At 38.9% G+C, this 22,927-nt stretch overlaps 1 protein-coding gene across 4 annotated transcripts in view; it reads right to left on the minus strand.

The window, feature by feature from the left end:
* ADAM23 (ADAM metallopeptidase domain 23) overlaps positions 1–22,927 on the minus strand; it is a 193,358-nt gene that overhangs the window by 85,334 nt on the left and 85,097 nt on the right. For all 4 annotated transcript variants that reach the window (XM_077885567.1, XM_077885564.1, XM_077885565.1 and 1 more), the window contains one exon: positions 3,660–3,723. In XM_077885567.1, coding sequence (XP_077741693.1) covers positions 3,660–3,723 — 64 coding nt within the window. The remainder of the gene's footprint in view (positions 1–3,659; positions 3,724–22,927) is intronic.

Genomic DNA, 22,927 nt, shown 5'->3' on the forward strand with positions numbered 1-22,927 from the left:
CAAAGTTGATCAACAAATCGAATTTGTTTTATCATATACTGTGTGCAAAGCACTGTGTGGTTAGGAACTCTAACCAAAGTGATTGTTCTGTCGAATGCAGAGCAAAATTCTTCCATATTCATTGACTGATGCCTGGTACCTATTTTATATTGATTACTAAATTGTTGACCTCTCCAGTTCCTATCTTTGCTTCACAAGGAAAAAAGTCCTTAAAAAAAAAAAAAAAAAAAGATTTTATTTGGCAGAGCGAGCACAAGCAGGGGGAGGGGCAGAGAGAGAGAGGGAGAGAAGCAGGCTCCCCGTTGAGCAGGGCACGGGGCTCCATCCCAGGACCCTGGAATCATGACCAGAGCCGAAGGCAGAAGCGCAACCAAGTGACCTACCCAGGCTCTCCGGAAAAAAAAAATGTCTTTTTAACCCACTTTCATCCAATAAAAATAAAAACCTAAGACATTGTCCTCTATTGGTTAAGAAGTGGGAACTAGCTAGGGAAGGGTTAGGTGGTGGTGAGGTGGGAAAACCTAGACAAGCTTCTTCAAAGTGTGGATTCATCATTCTGATTGAACTCATTTGCAGGATATTTTAAATGTCCATACTTATACTTAAGGTCAAAGCAAAATAGGCTAGGAGTAATCCTTTTAATCTCTAGTGAATAACAGAGTGTGTGTGCATGCACTTTTGTCTAAACAGTATGAAATCTTTGGAAGAAAAGTTGCACACTAGGTGAAATAAGTTTAATTAATCTCACCATCCTTACATGTTAATTTCCTTCACTGGTACTCTGTACAAAGATTTTCCTAACGTGGAAAGCAGTGTGAAGTTAAAAAAAAAGTTTTAAAAAATATGTATGTAATGGTAGAGGGAATGTGGATCTAAACAAACTTTCAGAAAGGAAAACTATCAGTAGGAACCAAAAGCCTTTAAGGAAAAGGCTTTGACCTAGAAAATCCCATTCTCAGAATTAATCCTTAAGCAATTATTAAAGGTGTGTTCAAAGTGTTTCAGGAGGCGCACCCAGGTGGCTCAGGTGGTTGGAGTCCTACTCTTGGTTTCAGCTCAGCTCATGATCTCAGGGTCGTAAGATCGAGTCCCACATCAGCTCCACATAGTCTCTTTCTGCTTCTCCCTCTGTACTCTCTCCTCTCTCTCTCTCTCTCTCTCATAAATAAATAAATAAATAAATAAATAAATAAATAAATAAATAAAATCTTTAAAAAATGTATCAGCCCTTTCCTTACTATTATTTGTATAGTAAAAGACTGAAAGCAATCTAAATTTCTATTGCTATGGGATTTTAAAATAAATTGTAAGAGGGGCACCTGGGTAGCTCAGTGGTTGAGTGTCTGTCTTCCACTCAGGTTGTGATGCTGGGGTCCTGGGATCAAGTCCCACATCGGGCTCCCCACAGGGAGCCTACTTCTCCTCCCTCTGCCTGTGTCTCTGCCTCTGTCCTGTGTCTCTAATGAATAAATAAGTAAAAATCTTTAAAACATAAATAAGTAAAAAATAAAAAATAAAGAATATTATGCATTTTTAGAAATAAAAATTTAGAGGCTTATTTAATACATGCTAAAATGTTCATAATGTTATTAGGTTAAAAAATGCTGCTTCAAGTTCGTGTGCACCATGTGATCTTGGTTTTAGGGGGTGTATATACAAATACAGACACATAAAAAAACAGACTGTTAACCATTAATTCATCACATATGATGCAAGTAAGTCTGGGTAGATGATCTATTTGGAAAATGGGAGGATAGTAAGGAACATAAGAGAATAGTAAGGAACATAAAAACAAACTGCAACAAACACTTGCTTTGCCAGAGTTGAAATACCCTTTGTTTTAAATTCTAGTTGCAACTGATACGAGCTCTGATATGTCTGATTAATCAGGCCTCCTTTTGGGACCTCAAATGACCTCTGGAGGCCAATTAGTTCTTCTGCTTCTTAAAAAAAAAAAAAGAGAAAGAAAAGAAAAGAAAAGAAAAGAAAAGAAAAGAAAAGAAAAGAAAAGAAAAGAAAAGAAAAGAAAGAAAGAAAGAAAGAAAGAAAGAAAGAAAAACTGACTGAACTTGTTAGTGAGAAGTTTGACTCCGGTTACTGTGGCCTGCAAAGGTGGCTTCTTTGCTGAGTCTATAAAGTTCCCATGCTGTCTCCTCTACTCCAGACTCATGATTCAGCATCCGCAGCGCTCGGGGCACTGGCATAGCTGACGGAAGCTTTGGTTTGTATGAATGCCAGAAAGCACTGTTCCCGTGCTTGATTTAGCATTTCTGCTCGCCTTCCACAGCATCAACTTTTCAAGAGATTCAACAACCCCCCTGATGCAGCCTAAGGCAAGAACTGACAGGATAGTAAGGATAATAACAGGGAGTTCTTAATCTGTGGCACAAAATTCAAAGGTTTAAAACACCCAGTGAATTACAGATGTGCCCACAGTTAATTGGACAGTTATAATTCCTGGGAAACTCCATACCCCCCAGGCGGTATTTACAATTAAGGCCACCCATAAATACCTGGCGAGAAGCTATCGCACTGAAAAAAACATGTTCTTTGTGCTACACAACCCAGCAAGCCCACCTATAAAAGGCCCACTTCTGTGCCAATACTCATTAGCGATGTAGGAAAAAAAAAAAATCCAGAGATGCCTGGGTGGCTCAGTGGTTGAGTGTCTGCCTTGGCTCAGGTCGTGATCTCGGGGTCCTGGGATCGAGCTCCACATCAGGCTCCCCACAAGGAGCCTGCTTCTCCCTCTGCCTCTGTCTCTGCCTCTCTTTCTGTGTCTCTTGTGAATAAATAAATAAAATTGTTATAGAAAAAAGAGCCCAATGTTTCCCATTGTGTTGTGCTTCCCTGTTTCCTCTCCTATGCCCATGGTATCTGCTCCGTGGACACTGCTTAGGCTCAGTGGCACTCTGTGGGTTTCCTACATACCAGAGTATCTGAATGCAGCCATTCCAAGGATTTTCATCCCAACTGGTGGAGATCACTGGCTTCCTTACATACAAATAATCTCATTTTCATCTAAACCCACTTTCTCCTTATTGACACTCTGTTAAGAGAATAGTTCATCTCCAACTAAATGAGACTGAGTACCCAATTACCTATTACGATGTATGATGGCCTTGCGTATGTTTATTTGCCCTCTCTCTGCCTCAATTTCTTCCTTCCTTTGCATAACAGAAATAATAATAATACCCATCTCCCAGAACTCTTAGGAAGATTAAGAAGGATACTGTTCCCTGAATCTCCCTTCCCCCACCTCTCCTCTGCCCCTCTCAGGCACCAAAGTCACTTGGACAAAACAGCCATTTTAGTCTGGTCACACACTGTGACCACAAGCTGGTGATCTACTACTTGAAAGTATTGCTATGGAACTGGATAGCTCTTTATACCATTCATTTACAGAAGATGCTATATCTAAAACCAAAACAATAAACATTTCTTTATTGGTCCGAATATACAAAATCTCTAATGTTATCTCAAACATTTGTATGTTTTAGTAAGTTTCTTCTAAACTTATTTCAAATTTAAAAATAGCACTGTTGTATAAGAGAACAGATAATCTTATTGAGAAACTTCAAAACAATGCAGCATGCAATGAATAGTTCTATGAGCACGTATGTTTATGCTACAGGATTTCCAAATGTTCTTAACTGTACCTTAGAGTGCTGTGGCTTCCCATTTTCGTAATGGATCTCCACATAATCAGAAGACAGCAAACCACTACAAGGAAAAGAAAATAGAGTGATTTCTGCATCTAAGACACTTAGAGGTTTAAAGATAATCAGCTCAGTAGATGGCTGCTGCAGAAGGCCGGTAGACCACAAAGAAACACAGTCCATGGTTATGAACATGTTCTCATCAAAAACTTTGAATGGCATCCAGCAACAAATCATTTCTCACCCTCTTAAAAAGATAACATATAGATACTATAAGGGTGAACTCAGTTCATACTGAGTTTATATAGGAGGGATCAGCTATTTAAAAACATGGGGGCATAAGTGATAAACTGTGCTCAAGAATCAGAGTAGAAATGATGCCTTAAGAAGAGTGGAGTGAAACAATCAGAACATGCTGTCAGAATGGGTCCTTTGGAAGGATAAATTGTATAACAGAGCAGAATTAAGTAAAGATAAAAATTTAGACACTAAGCATCATTTGAGTGATAGGTTAATTAACATGGAACAAAGAGAAAAGGCAGGTAACAGGAGGAGACAGACCCTACAAAAAGCCCATAATTATGCTCTAAATAACTGGAATCTCAATATATAATCACTGAGAAGTATAGAGTAAAGGCCAGATAGTAAATATCTTAGGCTTTTCAAGGCATGTGGTCTCTGTCATGACTACTCAGCTCTACTGAGGTAGCACAAAACCAGACACAGGCAATATAAACAAATGAGTGTAGCTATGTTCCAGTAAGACTTCATTCATGGACTCTGAAATTTGAATTTCATGAATCTTCACATGTCATGAAATTCTTTCTTCTTTAATTTTTTTCAACCACTTAAAAATGTAAAAAACATGTTTAGCTTGAGGACTGTACAAAAATAAGTGTGCTTGATTTGGCCCGTGGGCCATAGTTGGCCAACCCCTGGAATAAAATAACAGTCAACAGTAAAGACTTTGAATCAGACAAAGTAGGCCGTAAGCCTAGCCCAGTGCTTTATTACTGCTGTGACCACAGGCCAGTTACCCAACTCAGACTTTACTTGAGTCAAACGAAGGCAATAGAGAGTATGAATCTCATGGGATTTTGGAGGTTAGATACACACAATGCTTAGCCCAGAACTCAGCACCAAGTCCGTGCTCAGCAATGAGCAATGAGGCTGCCACTATTTTTTTTTTTAAAGATTTTATTTATTCATGAGAGACACACAGAGAGGGAGAGACATAGGCAGAGGGAGAAGCAGACTCCTTGTGGGGAGCCTGATGCAGGACTCGATCTGGGGACTCTGGGATCATGCCCTGAGCTGAAGGCAGAGGCTCAACCACTGAGCCACTCAAGCATTCCCAATGTTTTTATTTTAATTCAACTTCTCCACAAACACTCTTCTCCATATACAATGTAGGGAATACAAAATACAAGCCTCAGAGAGAGCCACTATTAGGACATCTGGGTTCCTCTTTGGGCTCTGCCACTAGAAATATTGATGACAAACAATAGGTCACATGTGCTGAACACTCACTAGATCCTAGGCACTGTGCTAGGGACCAGAAAGAGGTTAACTCATTTCATCCTAAGGGTAAGTGGAGGACAAAAAGTAGGTTCTACTATGTATGAGCCAGATGCATGCCCTAAATTTAGGCCTCCACTTCCTCTTCTGCAAAAGGGCTGGAGCAGATGATTCCTCAGGTCCCTTCCTACTCTGACATTCTATTTTCTCTAGTTCTGCCTAAGTGTAGGTTTTCTTATTAGGAAATTTTGACACTACTTATTTAAAAGAAATATATACTTCAAATGATTTTGCATCATTTTGAGAGCTGCATCTGACCCAGGGCTAACATGCCAGGGTGAGGAAAGCTGGAGGCAGCTCAGAGCCAGTCCGTGGAGGGAGAGACCCATGTGTGCCTTTACAACACAGAAATAAGGCAGATGCTGGCGCCTTAGACAACTTCTATTGAAATTATTAATCAAATGTGTATCTACTGATGTTCTACATTTGAAAACAAATTATGGTACGTCTATTCGTTCCCTTTTAACAAGCTAAGTAATAGTTAAAGTAATGACCATTCTTAACTCTATGTACTTGGAAATATCTGACAGGGTGCAGAAACTTCTTTCATTTCTAGTTAATTAAGTCAGCTATTAGCACTGTGAATATACATAAACAGGGCTGTTGATGGTAACATTTCTCTGAGGAATGCTTCTACAACACCAAGGCAGAGAGATGTTTCACTAGCTATCTTCTAATTACCTTTCTCTACAGGTAATTCATTATTTTCAAAATTCTCAACCACGGGATTACTGGAGCATGTCTAAGAGTTAAAAACAAATTTATTTGCTTGTGATGACAAGGGCATATAATAGCATTCTAACTACTAATTGTCAAATCTGATAAAGGTCACTTTAATTATCTTATTTACCCCTTTTAAAGGGCTTTCCCTCCCTCTCCCCCCGACCATGGACATGACTATTTCTAACATTTCCTGCATTTGGGAGTCTTAAAGAAGAAAAACAGTGACTTTTACAGGAGTCTGTGACAGACAGTGAGCTGGACATAACACTGTATGCTCCTGTCATCACACCATTCCACCCTCCACCTCCTATAAAAAGCACCACCTCACCATTTGCTCCATCCTTTCCTCCAGTCTGACCATGGCACTCTCTCCCTTAACACTGTTTCTGTTGCTCACCACAACATCCCAATACGTGGCATAATCCCTAACGCATAGTAGGCCCTTAATCAATACTGGCCAAGTGAGCAAACATTTGTAATCTCCCTGAAAGTGAATTAACAACAAAATGTAAACTAATTAATTATAATGTTCTTAAAGTCATTTGAAGTCAGATCTTTCAGTGATGAACAAGTAACACTGGAAAGAAGAAATGAATAGTTAATTATGTGGTGGTGTGTCTCTGGCCCCACCCAGTGGGGAAGAAGCAGGTAATCTCCATCTCCGTTTGCCTAAGAAGGAGCTGTCTGGCAGTCTCTGCTTGCAGATGCTCTTCAAGCCTTCCCCCCACTTCTGCTTCTACTAGTTGCCCCAGTAGAATTTCCTGCTGGAAACGGAATGTTCTGACATGCCAATGCTGCCCTATCTGGCAAGTGTGGTCCCAAGCATAAATGGTCAAGTTGCTTTGTTGATCAGCCAATTGGTACTTAATCTCTTGTGAGAATTGATAAAAGGTAGCTGGGGAATGCCCTAAATTCTGAAATAAACATGCTTTTTCTAATTCTTAAAGTTACAGAAAAGCTATGACATGGCTACCACAATGCCTCTCATGCCAGTTATCTGGTGAAAGAGGGGTGATCCTTGGAAGTAAAGGGATAACTGTAGGATGCAAGTTCAAAGCAAGGTGGGAAAGAGTGGAAGAACCAGAGTAAGGAAATTCTCTTGAACTTCCTCACTCTGCACTTTAATGGTGAATCTATACCACTGTGGTATTGAGAAGAACATGAATTCTAGAGTCAGGCTGAATGCGATTTTACTCAAATATGAAGGGCCAGGCTAAGCACCTTGAAGAAGCTGAAGTCTAAGAGCAGGAGAATGGCAAGACTATTAAAACATGACAAGTGAGCCAAGAATCAAACCAATGAAAGGAGCTGTGGTAGAAATGATGCGATGTAGCCACTATATCTCATTTCATTTTTCGCTTCCTAGCACAGTAAACCTATGCTTCAATGCTTCTCCCAGCAGTGAGGTTAAGGCCAAGAGATTGAATTATGGCTCATAAGATACAGAGGGTAGTAATGTTCACCCTTCTAGTGTGGGCCATTACACTCCATGCATGATTCTCCGAGTTCTCTCTTCCATGGCAACTCTGGAAGCCACGTGCCCCAGATGACATGGCTACAAGATAGATGCAACCTAGTTCCTACATCATGATCTGGAGAAGAGCTTCTGAGGAAAGCCACCCAACTTGTATTGGACCATAATATAGGTAAGAGATAGGGGATCCCTGGGTGGCTCATTGGTTTAGCGCCTGCCTTCAGCCCAGGGCGTGATCCTGGAGTCCCAGGATTGAGTCCCACATCGGACTCCCTGCATGGAGCCTGCTTCTCCCTCTGCCTGTGTCTCTGCCTCTCTCTTTCTCTCTCTCTCTCTGTCTCTCTCATGAATAAATAAATAAAATCTTTAAAAAATAAATAAAAATAAAAGATAAAATTTTATAGTGTTAAATCTCAGATTTTATCTTTGTTACAGAAACATGGTTTCAACTATACTAATGCCAAGATTTATCACAAAGAAAAATTTAGAAATTTAATGTTCAAAGAATTTCAGAATCATCAGCAAATACAGCAATATACAAAGAAAACTGCTACAATATCTAAGCATTGGAAATTCACACAAAGAGAGAAATATGCCTTGGGGAAATTTTTCCTATGTAAATATATTTGTTGGAGTCCTTAAGTTTGAGATTTATGTGTCTAATGAAAGTAAGCACATGAATAGCCAAGTGGTCAAAACTTCCAAAGGTTTATAACTTTCACTCTAGGGAGGCTCATTATGAAGAAACCAAGGAGCTTAATCACTGGCGATAAGTTACTTACCAGGAATCCCTTGTGCCTAAAAATCTTATTAACCAAAAAGAGTGGATGACTCCTAGGTTTTTTGGGAAAAAACTTGAACCCTTAATCTAAAGAAAGAATTATATGCTTTCTTTTGGATAACGCTGTCATGAAAGGTTAATCGAGCAAATTGAATTGTTCAGAAAGAGATAAAGTAAAGGTCAGGGCCTTGGGCTATGAGGAAAAATGCTAGGGAAGACAAAGGCTAGACCACAAGGAAATCATCTGGTCTACATGAGTCAAAAGTCATTTACTTCTTTATTAAAAAAAAAAAAAGTCAAATTACCAGTCTCTAGAAGTCCAGTTCTGCAATCTACATTCACTGAAATTAATATGTTGAGCCCTCAGAATTTATACCTCTGATTAAAAAATTGTGGGAACAAAATGAGCTCTTCTAACAGGACTTAAAGTCCAACAGAGCATTCCTTCACCAGCGAAGCTAGGGAAAAGTCAAGAATAGTAGCAAGCACCAAAGCTTACCATCTGGATGGTCATATAATTTATCATCCAAATCAGGCCATTTTGGGCAGTGAAAAGAGGCACATTAATAAGAGACAGGACAAGAGATGCAAACCAAGGTCTAGGATACATGGTTACCCCACCTCAAAGTCAAATTTAAGGTACATACGTAAGTTCTATATGGAAGGTCAGGTTAGTCCATGAAATGAAAAAATACCCTAAAGCTGAGATGCTACTAAGCAAGCAGTCTGTGAGTATGTCTCCTTCTCCAGTTGTTTTTGGCCTCTGTGATTATGTTTATACGGCCACTGTTTTAGGACAATCTTGGGTAGTCCCCTTAGGTTCTCTCTCTAAGTGCAAAACATCCAGAGAGATAGTGGGAGAGGAGTCAGCAGTCAGAGATGTGGAAGCCAAAAAGCTCTAAATCCACATTCACTATGGACTTGTCAGGTCTTGACCAGCTATGCTCGTCACATGATGTCTTCATTCTTAAATGAATGGTAGCACAAATATTTTAATTCAGTCCTCAGTAGTAAAACCCATAAGATATTTCCATATGTGTTCAAAATTGGGATGGGAACAGAGCAAACATTTATGTAAACAAAGAGTTAAAAATTAAATTGTGTCTAGAAAAACAAGACTGCCACTAATTTCCACTTTCATAATGTATATTCACCCATCTGATAATCTTCTGTTTGACAGGGTTTAGCTTCTCAATATTGGAAGCCCTGATCATGCCCAGTGGCCCTTGACAGATACACTCAAGAAGTCCCCTGCTGCCCTCTCCACCAGGTCTCATTCATTCATTTAATAACAAACGCTGGTCACTATGGAGATTCACAACTTCATGGGGCTTTGAGCATAATAGCGCTGTACAATGAAGCACCATGCCTGTTCCCTTTTTACACTAGAAGCTTCTCTTTTTTCCTTTCATGCACATACATATTTTTAATTCATCAAATAATTACTATAACTTGTAATGAAGAGAGACACAGAATTTAAACTCAGTACATTCATAGAAGCATAAGTTTGTACCCTTATAATTATCCTCTGTCCTTATGTTGCTTTCCTTTTTTGGAAACAATAGGCTTAGAAGTCAAATGATTTTTCAACAGCCACTTTTCTTAGGGTTTAGGAAAAAATTAATCATCCCACCTAAAATAATTTTTATAAAAAGTGTTTCAGCTAGAAAATATATAATCCTTTGAGTGTAAACAATACAATAAGACTTTAAAGCTGTGCTAAAGGATTGTAGGCATGAAGAGGTTGGAATTTAAAAGAGTAGAAATGATATGTTAAGTGGGTAAAAGTAATTACAGATTGAAAAGAAGCTTTGTGTTAAATCAAACAAAGACAGCCTGCTAGGCAAGGGCTGGGAATGTGGGCATATTTCATAGAAGGAGAGCTGCAGGTGGAGAACACTCCTAGCAGAAGCAGGATGGAGGGGTGTAAACCTCTTTGAGGGTCACAACAGGAATTTAATGATTTCCTAAATCACATAAGAGGTGGCGGCCAAAATTTTAATGCGGAGGCGCTCTTGCATCTCATAGGTGATGGCCCTGTGCACCATAATCCAGTTCAGAACACCCTAGCCTAATGTAACAGGGAACCCAGGCAGGGCTGCAAGTTAATAGGGAGGGAAATAGACAAAGGAGGAGCGAGGAGAGAAAGGAGGAATGAACTTGAAGAGATGTGAAAGCTGAGGACCACCATCCAGGTTGGCTTGATGAGCCAAGGAGAGTAGCCAATTAAGAGTTCCCTTCAGAGGAAGTAGCACCAATAGACATCTTTAATTAAATAAAAATGAAAGATGTTTAATTTTTCTTTCTTGACCACACGAAGTGGCGAACCCATTCCGAACTGCAGCTGCCAATATCTCTGCAAGTATATGCCAGAAATTCCAGGATTCCTCCATAACAGAGTGTCAGGTATTCTCACATATGTGGTTTTACCCCACAGATCATGAAACAAAAAGGATTTTTAGGGACACCTGGGTGGCTCAGCGGCTGAGCATCTGCCTTCAGCCCAGGACATGATCCTGGAGTCCCGGGACTGAGTCCCACATCAGGCTCCCTGCATGGAGCCTGCTTCTCCTCCCTCTACCTATGTCTCTGCCTCTCTCTCTTTGTGTCTCTTGTGAATAAATAAATAAAACCTTTAAAATATATATATTTTTTAAACATAGGGGAAATGGAGTCCAAATAAAAACAGCATACCTCTTGAACACAATTGCACATAACTGAAATGCTCTGATGCACAACTTTAAAGCTAATAATGAATATTACGGCGTGTTGAATATTGCCAATGCGGGTTCTCTTCTGACTTGCCCAACATTTCTTTTTACCGCTATTAAACTTGGCATCACACACAGTGAAATCGTAAAGAGTGGGTATGGACCCATCATCCACCTTGCCTTCCTGAACCTTGTGCAGGTCAGGCAGCTCTCCTCCAAAACCAATTCTTGCCACGTCCCAGGAGAACTCCCTGCTTCTTCCATTTTTTAGTTAATCAGAAAAACTGCACATATGTTTACACAGTGTTCCATTCTTTCCAAGTATGAATGAAATGGTCAAGAGAATAAAAAGGAAACCAATGGAAAAATCTATCAGAAATAGTAAGCATTAAATAAGATAGCTGGTTACAAGATAAATATGCAAAAACAAAATACGTTTTTATGTGCATCACCAAAAACCACCTAGTAGTGGTCTAGGAGAAAAGTTCCTACGAACAATGACAAAAACAGAAATGAATTCCATGTATGTGTTATATATGTAGATATATAAACATGTATGTACAGATGCATAGATGCACATATACTCTATAACTTTAATGTTACTTCCAAGCAAGATCCAGTAAATTTTTATAACTCAACAAAATTATTCCAAAGTCCATCTTAAAGACCAAATGTTTATGACTACCTAAACATTTTTCTTAAAAGAGTTACAATAGGATATTAGTATTATATTTATATTACTATTGTAATAACCAAGCTACACAGCAGTGACCTGATGAGACAGATGGCTCAAAGGAGAGAACAGAAAGCCCAGAAAGAAATTCAAGTTCATATCAAAAACTTTATATATAAAAATAATGGCATTTTAAATTGGTAAAAAAAAGAAAGAGAGATTAAAGAATAAATATGTATGGGACAAGCGACTTAATATTTGGGGAAAGACCTCTAATTATGTCTTATACCAAACTAAAAATATTTGCATTACAGATTTATATTTTTGAAAATAAAGCTATAAATATGCTATAAAAATACAGTTGAGTGTTAGGAAGAAGAGGCCTTTTTAAGCACAATATTAAATCCAGAAATTATAAAGCACAACAAATAAGACTGTATAAAAATGTTCAGACTTTCATGAGTTAAAAAATACCATAAACAACATTTCAAGAAAAGCTAAAAAAAAAAAGAGAAATCTGCAAAATATATGAAAAACAAAGGCTGCAACCCTTAACATAAGGAGCCAAAATTAAAACCAAGTAAAAACAGATAAACAATTCAATAGAAAATGGGCAAAGGATGTGGGCAGGCAATTAATGAAACAGAATGTGCAAAATGCCGTTCACGGGGGGAAAAAGAAAACGAGAAATACTAATGGTCCTCAATTATATACAAATGCACAATTGCACTAGTAATAAAGGACTTGTAAATTAAAACGACCATAAGAGACCAATTTTTCCCATCGGTTTAGAAAGTAAAAATGAGTATTAACAGCCAGAGCTGGCAAGAGTTAGAAAAAACGAGCACTCCACGCATTACTGTTGGGAATGTGTATTAGTGCGCCTTGCTGGGGACAATTTGGCAACAGCTATCAAAGTCCTAAAAACATACTCACCCTTTAAATCCATAAATTTTTATAATCTCCTAAGTGCTACTTTTTAAAGGTATCCTGAAGAAATAACCAGACAAGAGCACTCACACATATACACCCTGATCCTCTGAAGACAATGTAGGTATGAGCTGGTTTACTTATACGTGGTTTTACAGACAATAGGAAAGATATTTACAACGTTGTTCAGTGAAAAAAGCAAACAAGAGAATATTATGTTTGGTAACCTTTTTAAAGTATGTTTACAATACAGAAAGGAAAAAATCTGCAAAGATACACACTCAAACATAACAGTGAGCTATTGTTTTCTGTGGAACCGTCATTGGTTTTTCTTTTCTTTCTTTGGCTCACCCATTAATCCCTAAAGTTTTTACAATGAATATATATTAGCTTCTGAAATGAGCCACAACACATATGATATTTTTTAAAAGAAGGTGGGGAATAGGGGTTTATTTACCCACCAGGTTCGGGACAGGAAGGAAGGGAATCACAGACACCATCGACACCCTCAGCAACCATGTGGGGAGCAGTGGCCGGATCGTCTCTCTGTCCCCTCAACTCGGTCCTCCCACCGCTCCCTGAACACCTGGAGGTTGTTCAAGCTGGAGGGAGTGGGTGAGGACCCAAGGAGAAACACAGTCCATACCCTCGAGGTGTTTATAATCTCCTACCTAAAACAAGGCAAGGCCACAGGTCGCCTGGTATGAATAATAAAGCATCAGGCTGCCCCCAGAGAGGAAAACTCATTCCAACTAAGACGATCAGGAATTTTTTCAAGAAGAAAGCAAGGCCTAGGCAGATTTGTGACAAAATACGGTCAGATTTGTGACAAAATAGGGAACCATAGGCGGGAAAGAGCGGGTGATACAGCCAGGGGGACCGGGCGCAGGCCAGGGAGGCCTATCCAGGGGGCAGCTCCAAGTCCAGCTGGGCCAGGGCATCCGTCCCGGGGGGCAGGGCTGTGAAAAAGGCAGATCGGGGCCCTGGCAGGACACGGGGCTCAGCACGGAGATGTAACCTGGGAAAAGAAGGGCACGTCGGGGTCAGGACCTCAGACTGGGAAAGCCAGACTCGGGTGTGCAGCAGCCGAAAGCATGCAGGAGGCGCACCCTGGCTCCTCGGAAGCAAAGTCTGGAGGGCCGGGGAGGGCTGCGCAGAGGAGGTTCTCTAACTGGGCCAATTAGAGCCATCTGCAAAGTAATTAATGTTAGCAGCAGGAGAGAACAGCAAGAGACCAGCGGAAAGGCGAAGGCAAGGCGGTCCGCAGGTGAAAACCGGTGGCCTTAACTTTCCTTCACTCATTCAATTACTGGCTGAAGACGGAGGAGAAACAAATAAAACAGAGGCGGGACAAACAGAGCATCAGCCAAGACGATGGAATTTTTACTTAACCGTTTCCATTTCTTCAAATGGTTTTACTGTAAATCACAGATACTTGTCCTAGCATCTGCTATGCAAGTGCCAGTGTGAACTCTGCAATTTTACATTCTTTTAATAGTTCAGGGAGACTAAGAGTTCTGTAGACGGGCCACGGCGATCTCCTGGGCGCTGTCCTCCCCGGGAGGAGCCTAACCCTTTGTCTCACTGGTGCCACCCAATCTGAGGCCGGACAGTGTCTGGCTAACCTGAGCCCCAACGCCACCGAGCAAGCCCTGCGGGACAGACTGACAGGCAAGACTGCACAGCGCGATAAAGGAAAGGGATCGGAAATGGTCATCCTAGGTTGCTCTGCATGAAGCAGGAGAGCAACATTCTATAGGCGATCGCGGGACGCTTCCTACATAGAACAGGGATGTTTAGAGATGATAACCCCAGGCCTTCCTAAATAGCACATGTGTGCAAGCAACTGTCACAATGCAGCAAGGAGAAACATGCTTCTGCAGTAACAGCAAACTAAGCTGGCACACAAGAACACAGATAGCAACAAGAAGACCAGGAGGAAAACGAGAACTTAAGGGCTTCTTCAAGCAAGTACAAAATTACTATTAAAATAGCACCCATTTTTTAAATTACCACTTAGAAAAATGATCTTCAAATTCATCCCATACTTCACAGCATCAACAAATGATCCACTAGGCGCCTGGGTGGCTCTGTGGTTGTCTGCCTTTGGCTCAGGTCATGGTCCCAGGGTGCTGGGATTGAGTCCCACAGTGGGGCTCCCCGCAGGGAGTGTGCTTCTCTGTCTGCCTATGTCTCTGCCTCTCCCTCTCTGTGTCTCTCATGAACACATTTTTTAAAAAATCTTAAGGAAAAATGATCCACTAGGCCTCTGATTGTTAAACAAAAATAATGAGTTCCGAAATTAATTGCTCTAGCCAGAGAATTTTTCATTCTTCCAAATTATGTACCATATCAACGTAATAGCAAGGTAACAGACCTTTGAAGAGTATATAATTTATCAGAAAAACCATTCGTTTGTGGCTTCTGTGGAAAGGGGATTCCTTCTAACTGGTATGGGCTTTCAGATTCGGTGTAGCTCTTTAGAGTGCTTAACCTGACCTTTTTCACTTTGTTCATGGTAATATCCTCAGTTATAAAAGAATGCCTGAACTAAATAACACCCAGATGTATTTGCTGGTAGAAGGAATTAACATCAATTAATGAATGAATGGGTAAAGAGGCATCCAGGGATCCGATTCCTAGCCTGGCTCTGACACTGTCTCTGAGACCTTGGAGAAGTCCCTAATATTGTGGAACAATAATATTATGAAACTATATTGTGTAAGTCTTCTTACAAAAAACAAGAATGTTGGGTTATAGGATCCCTAAGGACACTTCCAAGTTTAAAATAGTGAAAGTGAGTATGACTACCATCATCTCCTACCCTAAAAATATACCTGAGCTAACCTGGGAGCTGGGGCTTGTTAATGCACACTTCTCATCTATTTGGTACACATTTTATGAAATAATAAACTGCTGTGTACTGGGATAACTTCGGCCAGCATTTTCAAGAGTGGTGCTAAAAGAAAAGTTCCGTATCCCATACATATGTAAAAAGCCTCTTTATGGGTTTTTTTTTCCTAATTCTACATTTCTGTATACCTCAATCAAAAAGGAACAAACATCTCAATTTTCAAGATGCTAAGTGATAAGTTTCTCTACAGATTAGATTAATAATGAATAAAAGAGAAACTAACCTAAGAGCTAATATTTAAGAATTGCTTAAGTTATATCTGTGTTAACACCAACCTATTTAAGTGGTGTGTTAAAAATCAGATAACAATTACAAAACCATCACTTGATTGTAACTAAAAATAACTCAAAAACTGAAAGTCATACTAACGTGCGTTATTGCAAAAATACCGAAAACCAAAGATAACAGGGAAAAGTAAGTATTTATCCTGCTTACGTAGCTTTTGATAAGCATTTTGATGGCATTTCATGTCACTTTGAAGGACACGTATAAAATAGTGATTACAGATGAGTAATCTATTGCAGTCTAACTATATAGCCTGGACATCTTGCATAGCCCTAAAATTGAATTTTTATCTCCTAAAAGCTACTCAAATTATTAACTATCAGCATTTAATTCTCTAAATGTATATCTTAAAAGTCACTTTAAATAATTTATAGGCAACAGCTCCTGGGTGGCTCAGTGGTTGAGCGTCTCCCTTTGGCTCAGCGTGTGATCCTGGGGTCCTGGGATTGAGTTCCACATCAGGCTCCCAGCAAGGAGCCTGCTTCTCCCTCTGCCTATGTCTCTGCCTCTCTCTGTGTGTCCCTCATGAATAAATAAAATCTTAAAAAAATAATTTATAGGCAGACACACTCCTTCTGTTTTAATGTATATAATGTGTCAGTGCTAAAATCAAATAGGTGGTGGTAGAGAAAAGAAGAATACCACATATCTAAAACAACAGAATTTTAAGACAATTTCTATAAACAGGCTTTTCCTCTAGCCAGACAACTTTCATTAAGTTGTCTTAAAATGTTAAGTCCAGGTAGACAATCTTATCCACGTTCACAATTAAAGTGCCTCTCAATGTTTGGATCAAAAGCAAAACCTTTACAAGATTCTAGAAGCAGCCAAATCCCAGAGAGACTGACACAGAAAAAAGGAGAAACTATGCTATTTAGGTCCTTTCAGAGAAACTATTTTTAGTTTAATCTTAAAACCAGACATTTTTAGAACCCTGGTGATCCATAGTAGCAAATTCACTAAGTACCAACAGTAAGTTCTAGAATCATGAGTTGGAAATGATAAGGAAGGAGAAAGATCCTAAGTGAACAGATTCACATCCAAGTTTGGTAACTCACAATAGGGATAGAAAATGGAATGGACTACATTCAGAGAAAAATCCAGAAGCTAGTAGTCTGGTAGAGTCAAAACTCGGCCAAGAGAATATTCAGGAGTTGAAATGCATGGAGTCTAGAGATCACACCAGTACGTGAACACCAGATAAGCAAAGGAGACTCTCCAAACTACCATCCCATAGAAATGTCAGGTCCCATACTGTATCCACAGTTTTTGGTATTGTCACCTACACAGAAGAGGTATCCTAATAAAATTCTGTTGTTGATGAGTCCACAAGCCAGGAAGCTCAGAAGAAACAAAAGACAAGATGGCACATCACATTCCAGTGTGAGGAATCCACAGGAACCTGAGGGTCCCACCAGCAGAGCTCAGCCCCAGGTAAGGAAGGCGAGGCCTGAGACAATATACGGCAGCAAGAAAACTGAGACTCAGGCTACTTTCTGTCTCTTCTTTAAGTAAGTATCCATAAAGTTGAAAGCCAAACCAGGCAGACTGCACATGAAGAGTGGAAATGTATGTCTGAAAGAAGAAGGAAGGGGTGCCTGGGTGACTCAATTGGTTAAGTGTTGGACTCTTGATTTCAGCTCAAGTCATGATCTCAGGGTGCTGAGATCAAGCCCTAAGTCAGGCTCTGTGCTGGTCGTGAAGCCTGCTTAAGATCCTATCTCTGCCCCCCTTCCAGCTTCTCTCTTTCTCTTTCTCTCTTAAAAAGAGAAAGAAAGAAAGAAAGAAAGAAAGAAAGAAAGAAAGAAAGAAAGAAAGAAAGAAAGAAAGAAAGAAGGAAAGGAGGGAGGGAGAGAGGGAGGGAGGGAGGGAGGGAGGGAGGGAGGGAGGGAGGGAGGATGAGAATAGATGTGATAGTAAAATTACTCTAAGGGCAGGCTTCTTTACTATTTCAACCTGTACCTGGAGCTCTATGAAAGGAACGTATGTGTGTGCACGCGCGCATGCGCGCACATGCATAATTTCTTCATGGGCTCTCTATAACAAATTGTTAAGACATGGAAATGCTACTAGTATGTATCCTCAAGGATCAGGAGTCAAAGAGGTAAAGAGAAGTCATGAGCTCTCAAACTACAATGAAAATGAGAAAATGAGAAATGAGAAACCAATGTAGGAAATTTCTAATAGTTCCCTAGAACATCAGACAAAGATATGGTGGATGTCAGTCTACTGAATATTTTCATTATATACGTTTGAAATCTTCATTTTACTCTAATTCTAATTTCAGTAAGTCAGCATGAACAGCTGAACCCTTTCAGTATTAATTCTCCTTATGATCTACACAGCTTTCTTTTGTTATGAAATGCAAGGAATAAACATGTATCCACATTTTATTTTCTTCTGAAAATTCTGTTATTACTATTTTGCTGGGTTTGTCTTTGGTGTTGCTTTTTGGAAACAAGCAAACAAACAAAAAACAACTCCCAAATCTCCTACACAAACTTCAGGATGAGAAGTTACCTGGGGGGAAAGCGGGGGTGGAAGAAATGTGTTGGGTAAGAAGCATACAGGGAGCTCCTAAGACAGTAATGTTCTGTTTCTCAACCCACACGGTAAGTATATATGAATGTCTATTTAACTATTACTCTTTAAACTATAAAAACACGTTTCCACTCTTTTACATATAATATTTCATAATTTTAATAAATTAGAGGGAAAGGAATCCAAAATACCTGTCAATAATAGAAACAGAAAAGCCCAATTTAATTCTGACATTAAAAATTTCAAATATGAGATAAATGGAGCCAGAAATGACCAAGGAAAAAGCATCTGGAATTAGAAAGCTCTCACAACTAAGACCAGAGGGGAAAAACGTCTAAAGAACAAGTAGGAAGTGAAAAGCACAGAGAGAACAAAAGGCAACTTTCTCCTTCCCTAAAAATAGCAGGCTTATTAGGCCATTTTTAGACTCCAGTGTTGGTGTAGGAGTCCATTTCTATTAAAAGAGTAAAACTTAGAAAGGGAAAAGAAGTTCTTGGAGAACGCCAAAGTATGGAAAAGAAAAGTTCCGAAATATAACAAACAGTAATAGACCAGACAGGATTTGAACTATTGATGACTTTATTACAAAAATATTTAACTCTCAAACTAGACAGCTAATGAAACAGAAGATTAAAGGCATGGGACGAACAAAACCCTCCCAAGCACTGATTTTCTGTGGAGCTACATAAGGACAGAGAAGGGTGTGTGTGGCACAAGGTAAAGTAGACCCCACAGGGAGCTGCCACAGCTGATAACTGGTTTCCAAAGAACATGATAAGTGACACCATCCCATGCCCTTCACTGGAATAATCTAGAAACTTAAATTTGTTTTTTTTAAACAAATACTGGTTTTCAATCACCAAAACTATCATGGATAGAAGAATCAATCTCAGCTGTTTTGATAATTATTTTAAAATATATTTCTGAATTCACAATGAATTTCTGAAATCCAAATCCCTTTTTCACTTGACCTTCTTCTATTGTTTAAGAAATTTATTTGCACCCAGGAAGGTGGACTTCATAAGCGATAACACCAACAGTGGATCTGAAGAAAAGCAAGACCAGTGTCACAGTATATCAAAATTTGACATTTTTTGCCCAACAAGATAAAATCTTTTTCAGGGTTCTTACTTTTTCATCAAGGAAAATAGATCATTATTATAAATTGCTCTATTTTTATGCACAATTTTAAAAATCCTGAGGCCATGTAATGACGCTTAGCCTTTTTGGATGACTAATAATATCTACAACCAGAAGATATTTTTGAAATGACTAATAATTTGAATATGCACACTAAACTACAATCCAAAATCAGAAAGGATGAGTGAAGTAATAGTATAATGAGGCTTTTTCCCTTTTTTAAAGATTTTATTTCTTTATTTGAGAGAGAGAGAGAGCATGAGTGGGGTGAGGGGCAGAGGGAGAAGCAATCCTGGGATCATGACTTCAGCCAAAGGCAGATGCCTAACCGACTGAGCCACCCAGGCACCCTGCTTTTTCCTTTCGCTATGTCTTACGCCTGATCATCCTATAATTCCTAACTAAAAAGTTATTTTAGTTTGCTTATTCTTTAAGGAGATATTAAACAGCTTTTTTTAGAAATGAAAGATGATTCTAAGGTTTTTTTAATCCCATAACTTCAGATAACAAGTACATGGATATCAGTTCTCTTTAGCTCTTTTATCTGCATTCTAGGCATTGCATTATATTCTAGAATTGCCCAAATATCACCACAAATGTCACTGAAGCAATGATCCAAACAGCCCAACACCAGTCATCTCCACCTAGTGGTGGATAACTCAGTGAAGGCTCCTAGTCAAGAGATCCTCATTGTTACCTACTCATCCATTCTACAAATCCAAGGCTGTTGCCACAATAACAAGACCTAAGAGAAATGTGTAATGGTCAACATACTTCCAAGAACTGAAAATGTTTCCCTCCCTCTCACTTTCTGTCTTAAGCTTGTCACTGGTTTTTTTCCATGCCCCAGATTATAAACTCTTCATATACAACAACAGAAGAATAAAAAAAAAAAAAATAGAGGAAAAAAACTATTCCACATGCCCTACAAAGAGAAACAGTCTTAATTTCAAGCTACCCAAAACTGTGAAGCTGAATACTGAAAACCCTGAGCCAAAATGTATCTCCTCAGAATCTGAACTGACCAAAGGACTTTTCGGATGTGAAATAAAGGAGATGATGGAAGATAGCAGGGCAAACTTCTGCTCAGCACATGGAGCTCCCAGGAGCTCTACAAGGAGTTCCACCGACCCCGCCTCCCCCAGTAAGATAGCCTCTGCCAAGGAGAGGAACAGACTGGGAAGAGTGAATAGGTCAACAAACATAAACAGGCTATGGGACCCTGACTCCCTGCTCCCTCCCTGCTGCTACTCCCTCTCCTCCTGCACTAGGCTTTAGCAAACAGCTATTCCCAGGGGGCGTGGAGTCATAACCAAAGAGAAAAGAATAGAGGACTAGAGCAGAACTCCTAAAGAAGAAAAGAAAGAAGGAAAGGACCAAAGCCAGGGAAGATGAAGGATATACATCACAAGGAAGCAGAGGAAATGCTCAGATAAATACTTCTCTATGACCTCAAAGAAATTATAGACATGACCTCTTTTTCAAAAGGAGCTCAAAGAAACATCATCAAAGAATAGAAGAAGATAAAAAGGAAGCTGGCAAACTGAGGAGGCAAAAAGTGAAATAAAAAATAAGTGTTCTAAAGATGCCAATCAAGTTGGAAACAAAAAGAAAAAATCAATAATAAATCAGTCAGAAATCAATAATAAAATCATATATTGGGGCACCTGGGTGGCTCAATCCGTTAAATGTCTGCCTTCAGCTCAGGTCATGATCCTGGGAGTGATCAAGCCCCACATCTGGTACCTGGTCAGCAAGGAGTCAGTCTCTCCCTCTCCTTCTGCAGCTCCCTCTGCTTGAGCTCTCTCTCTCTCTCCCCCTCAGGTAAATAAATAAAATCTTAATAATAATAATAATAAAATGATATAAAGATGACAGATACAGAAGATCACCTATACACATTGTTGTTATTCCTGAAGAAGAGAATAAAACACATGGAAGGAAAAAAATAGACAAAAATGGAACATAAACTTCCTAAAATCAAAGAAAGCCTTGAATTTGCAGCTCAAACAAACGAACCATGTTCCTGGAAAACTTTATAAAGCACCATTAATACTAGTGTTATTAATCTTGGGGAAGCTACTAATATGGAAAAATCAAATAATCACATTAAGCCAGAATAAGCAATCTCTCTAAAGAGAAAATGTGATTGCTTCTGACTCATCCACAACAATTCTCAATGTCCAGAGAGTGGGGCTAACACCATAAAGTCCTGGGGGAAGTATGCTACAAAAATTTTATATCCAGCCAAGTTACTCTTCAAGTATAATGGTAATAAACACTTTTGCTCATTCAAGAATTCATGAACTACAACACTCACAAATCTATCTTGATTAACATACTTTTCAGTTAATTCCAATCAAGCAAAATACAAATAATTTAGGAGGAATGGAGAAGCCATAGTGAAAAGACTCAAGTTGGGCACTGAACCCCTTAAGTTTAAGTTATGGGAATTTTAAGGATTGAACAAAATACAGATGTTATAAGCCTTGACAATGTAAAAAGAATACTATAACTGTTAAGGAAGAAAGTGGAAGAAGTATAAATATGTTAATTTCTTCTTCATTCTAGTACACAATCTAGTTGAAACATCCATTTTCTTTAAAACTTTAAACAATGTCCTTCATTGTTTAGCAAGTAACATTTTGTCACAAAGAAATAGACATCTGACCTTCATCATCATCCTTCTTTCATTTTACTCCTTTTTCTTTTGTTAACTTTAATATTTATTAAATTCCAACTTGGTTAAATTTAATCATTTATGTTTAGAATATCATTATAGAATAATCTATTTTTTGTAAACAATCTATCAAGCCTTCCATCTATATGCACAAAGAATTCTCTGAATTAAGTTTACAAATATTAATAATGGCAGCTTCAGAATGATAATTTAACTTTTTCCTTTATACTTCTTTGTACTGATTTTAAATGTTATAATAAACAGTGTCATTTTTACAAAAACAATAACATTTTTCTTTTGGAAAATTGCTTTCAAGGTCACAGCTATTCTTCTATGCCTCAGAATTATTAAGATTTCTGACATTTAAAAGGAGACTAAACACTTTCATTAGCTGCTTTTTATATGATGGTTCAGTAACGACGGGTCTGTAACTTCAGTCTTGAGGATGAAGAAGTAACTGGGGATATCCACTACTTTGTCATGGCAAGCTGCCACTCTAATGAACTTCTCCTTTTGGATGGAAATCAATAAGACTCAGAAGAGTGAGAGAATGATCCAATGAGCTACCAAGATGCTTTGTTACAAGTCTTATGTTGTTGCTGACTTCTCAGAAATAAGAAAAGATCTTTATTACTCAAATGTACGTGAAACTTGGTAGGTGCTAACTGCCAGCTAACATCTACTTTAGTAAGTGATACCTGAAAAGCAGGGGACTTTACTGAGCCCGTTACTTTTCTAAACACTATTGGGGAAGTAATTTAAAATGAACTAGGCAATGAAAAAAAAAAAGGAGGAAAACTCCCTTTTTATCTCTTCTTCCCCATTCTCTTCATACCTT

The sequence above is a fragment of the Canis aureus genome, chromosome 36 (genome assembly GCF_053574225.1).
Source record: "Canis aureus isolate CA01 chromosome 36, VMU_Caureus_v.1.0, whole genome shotgun sequence".
In the NCBI taxonomy this organism is placed as follows: Eukaryota; Metazoa; Chordata; class Mammalia; order Carnivora; family Canidae; genus Canis; species Canis aureus.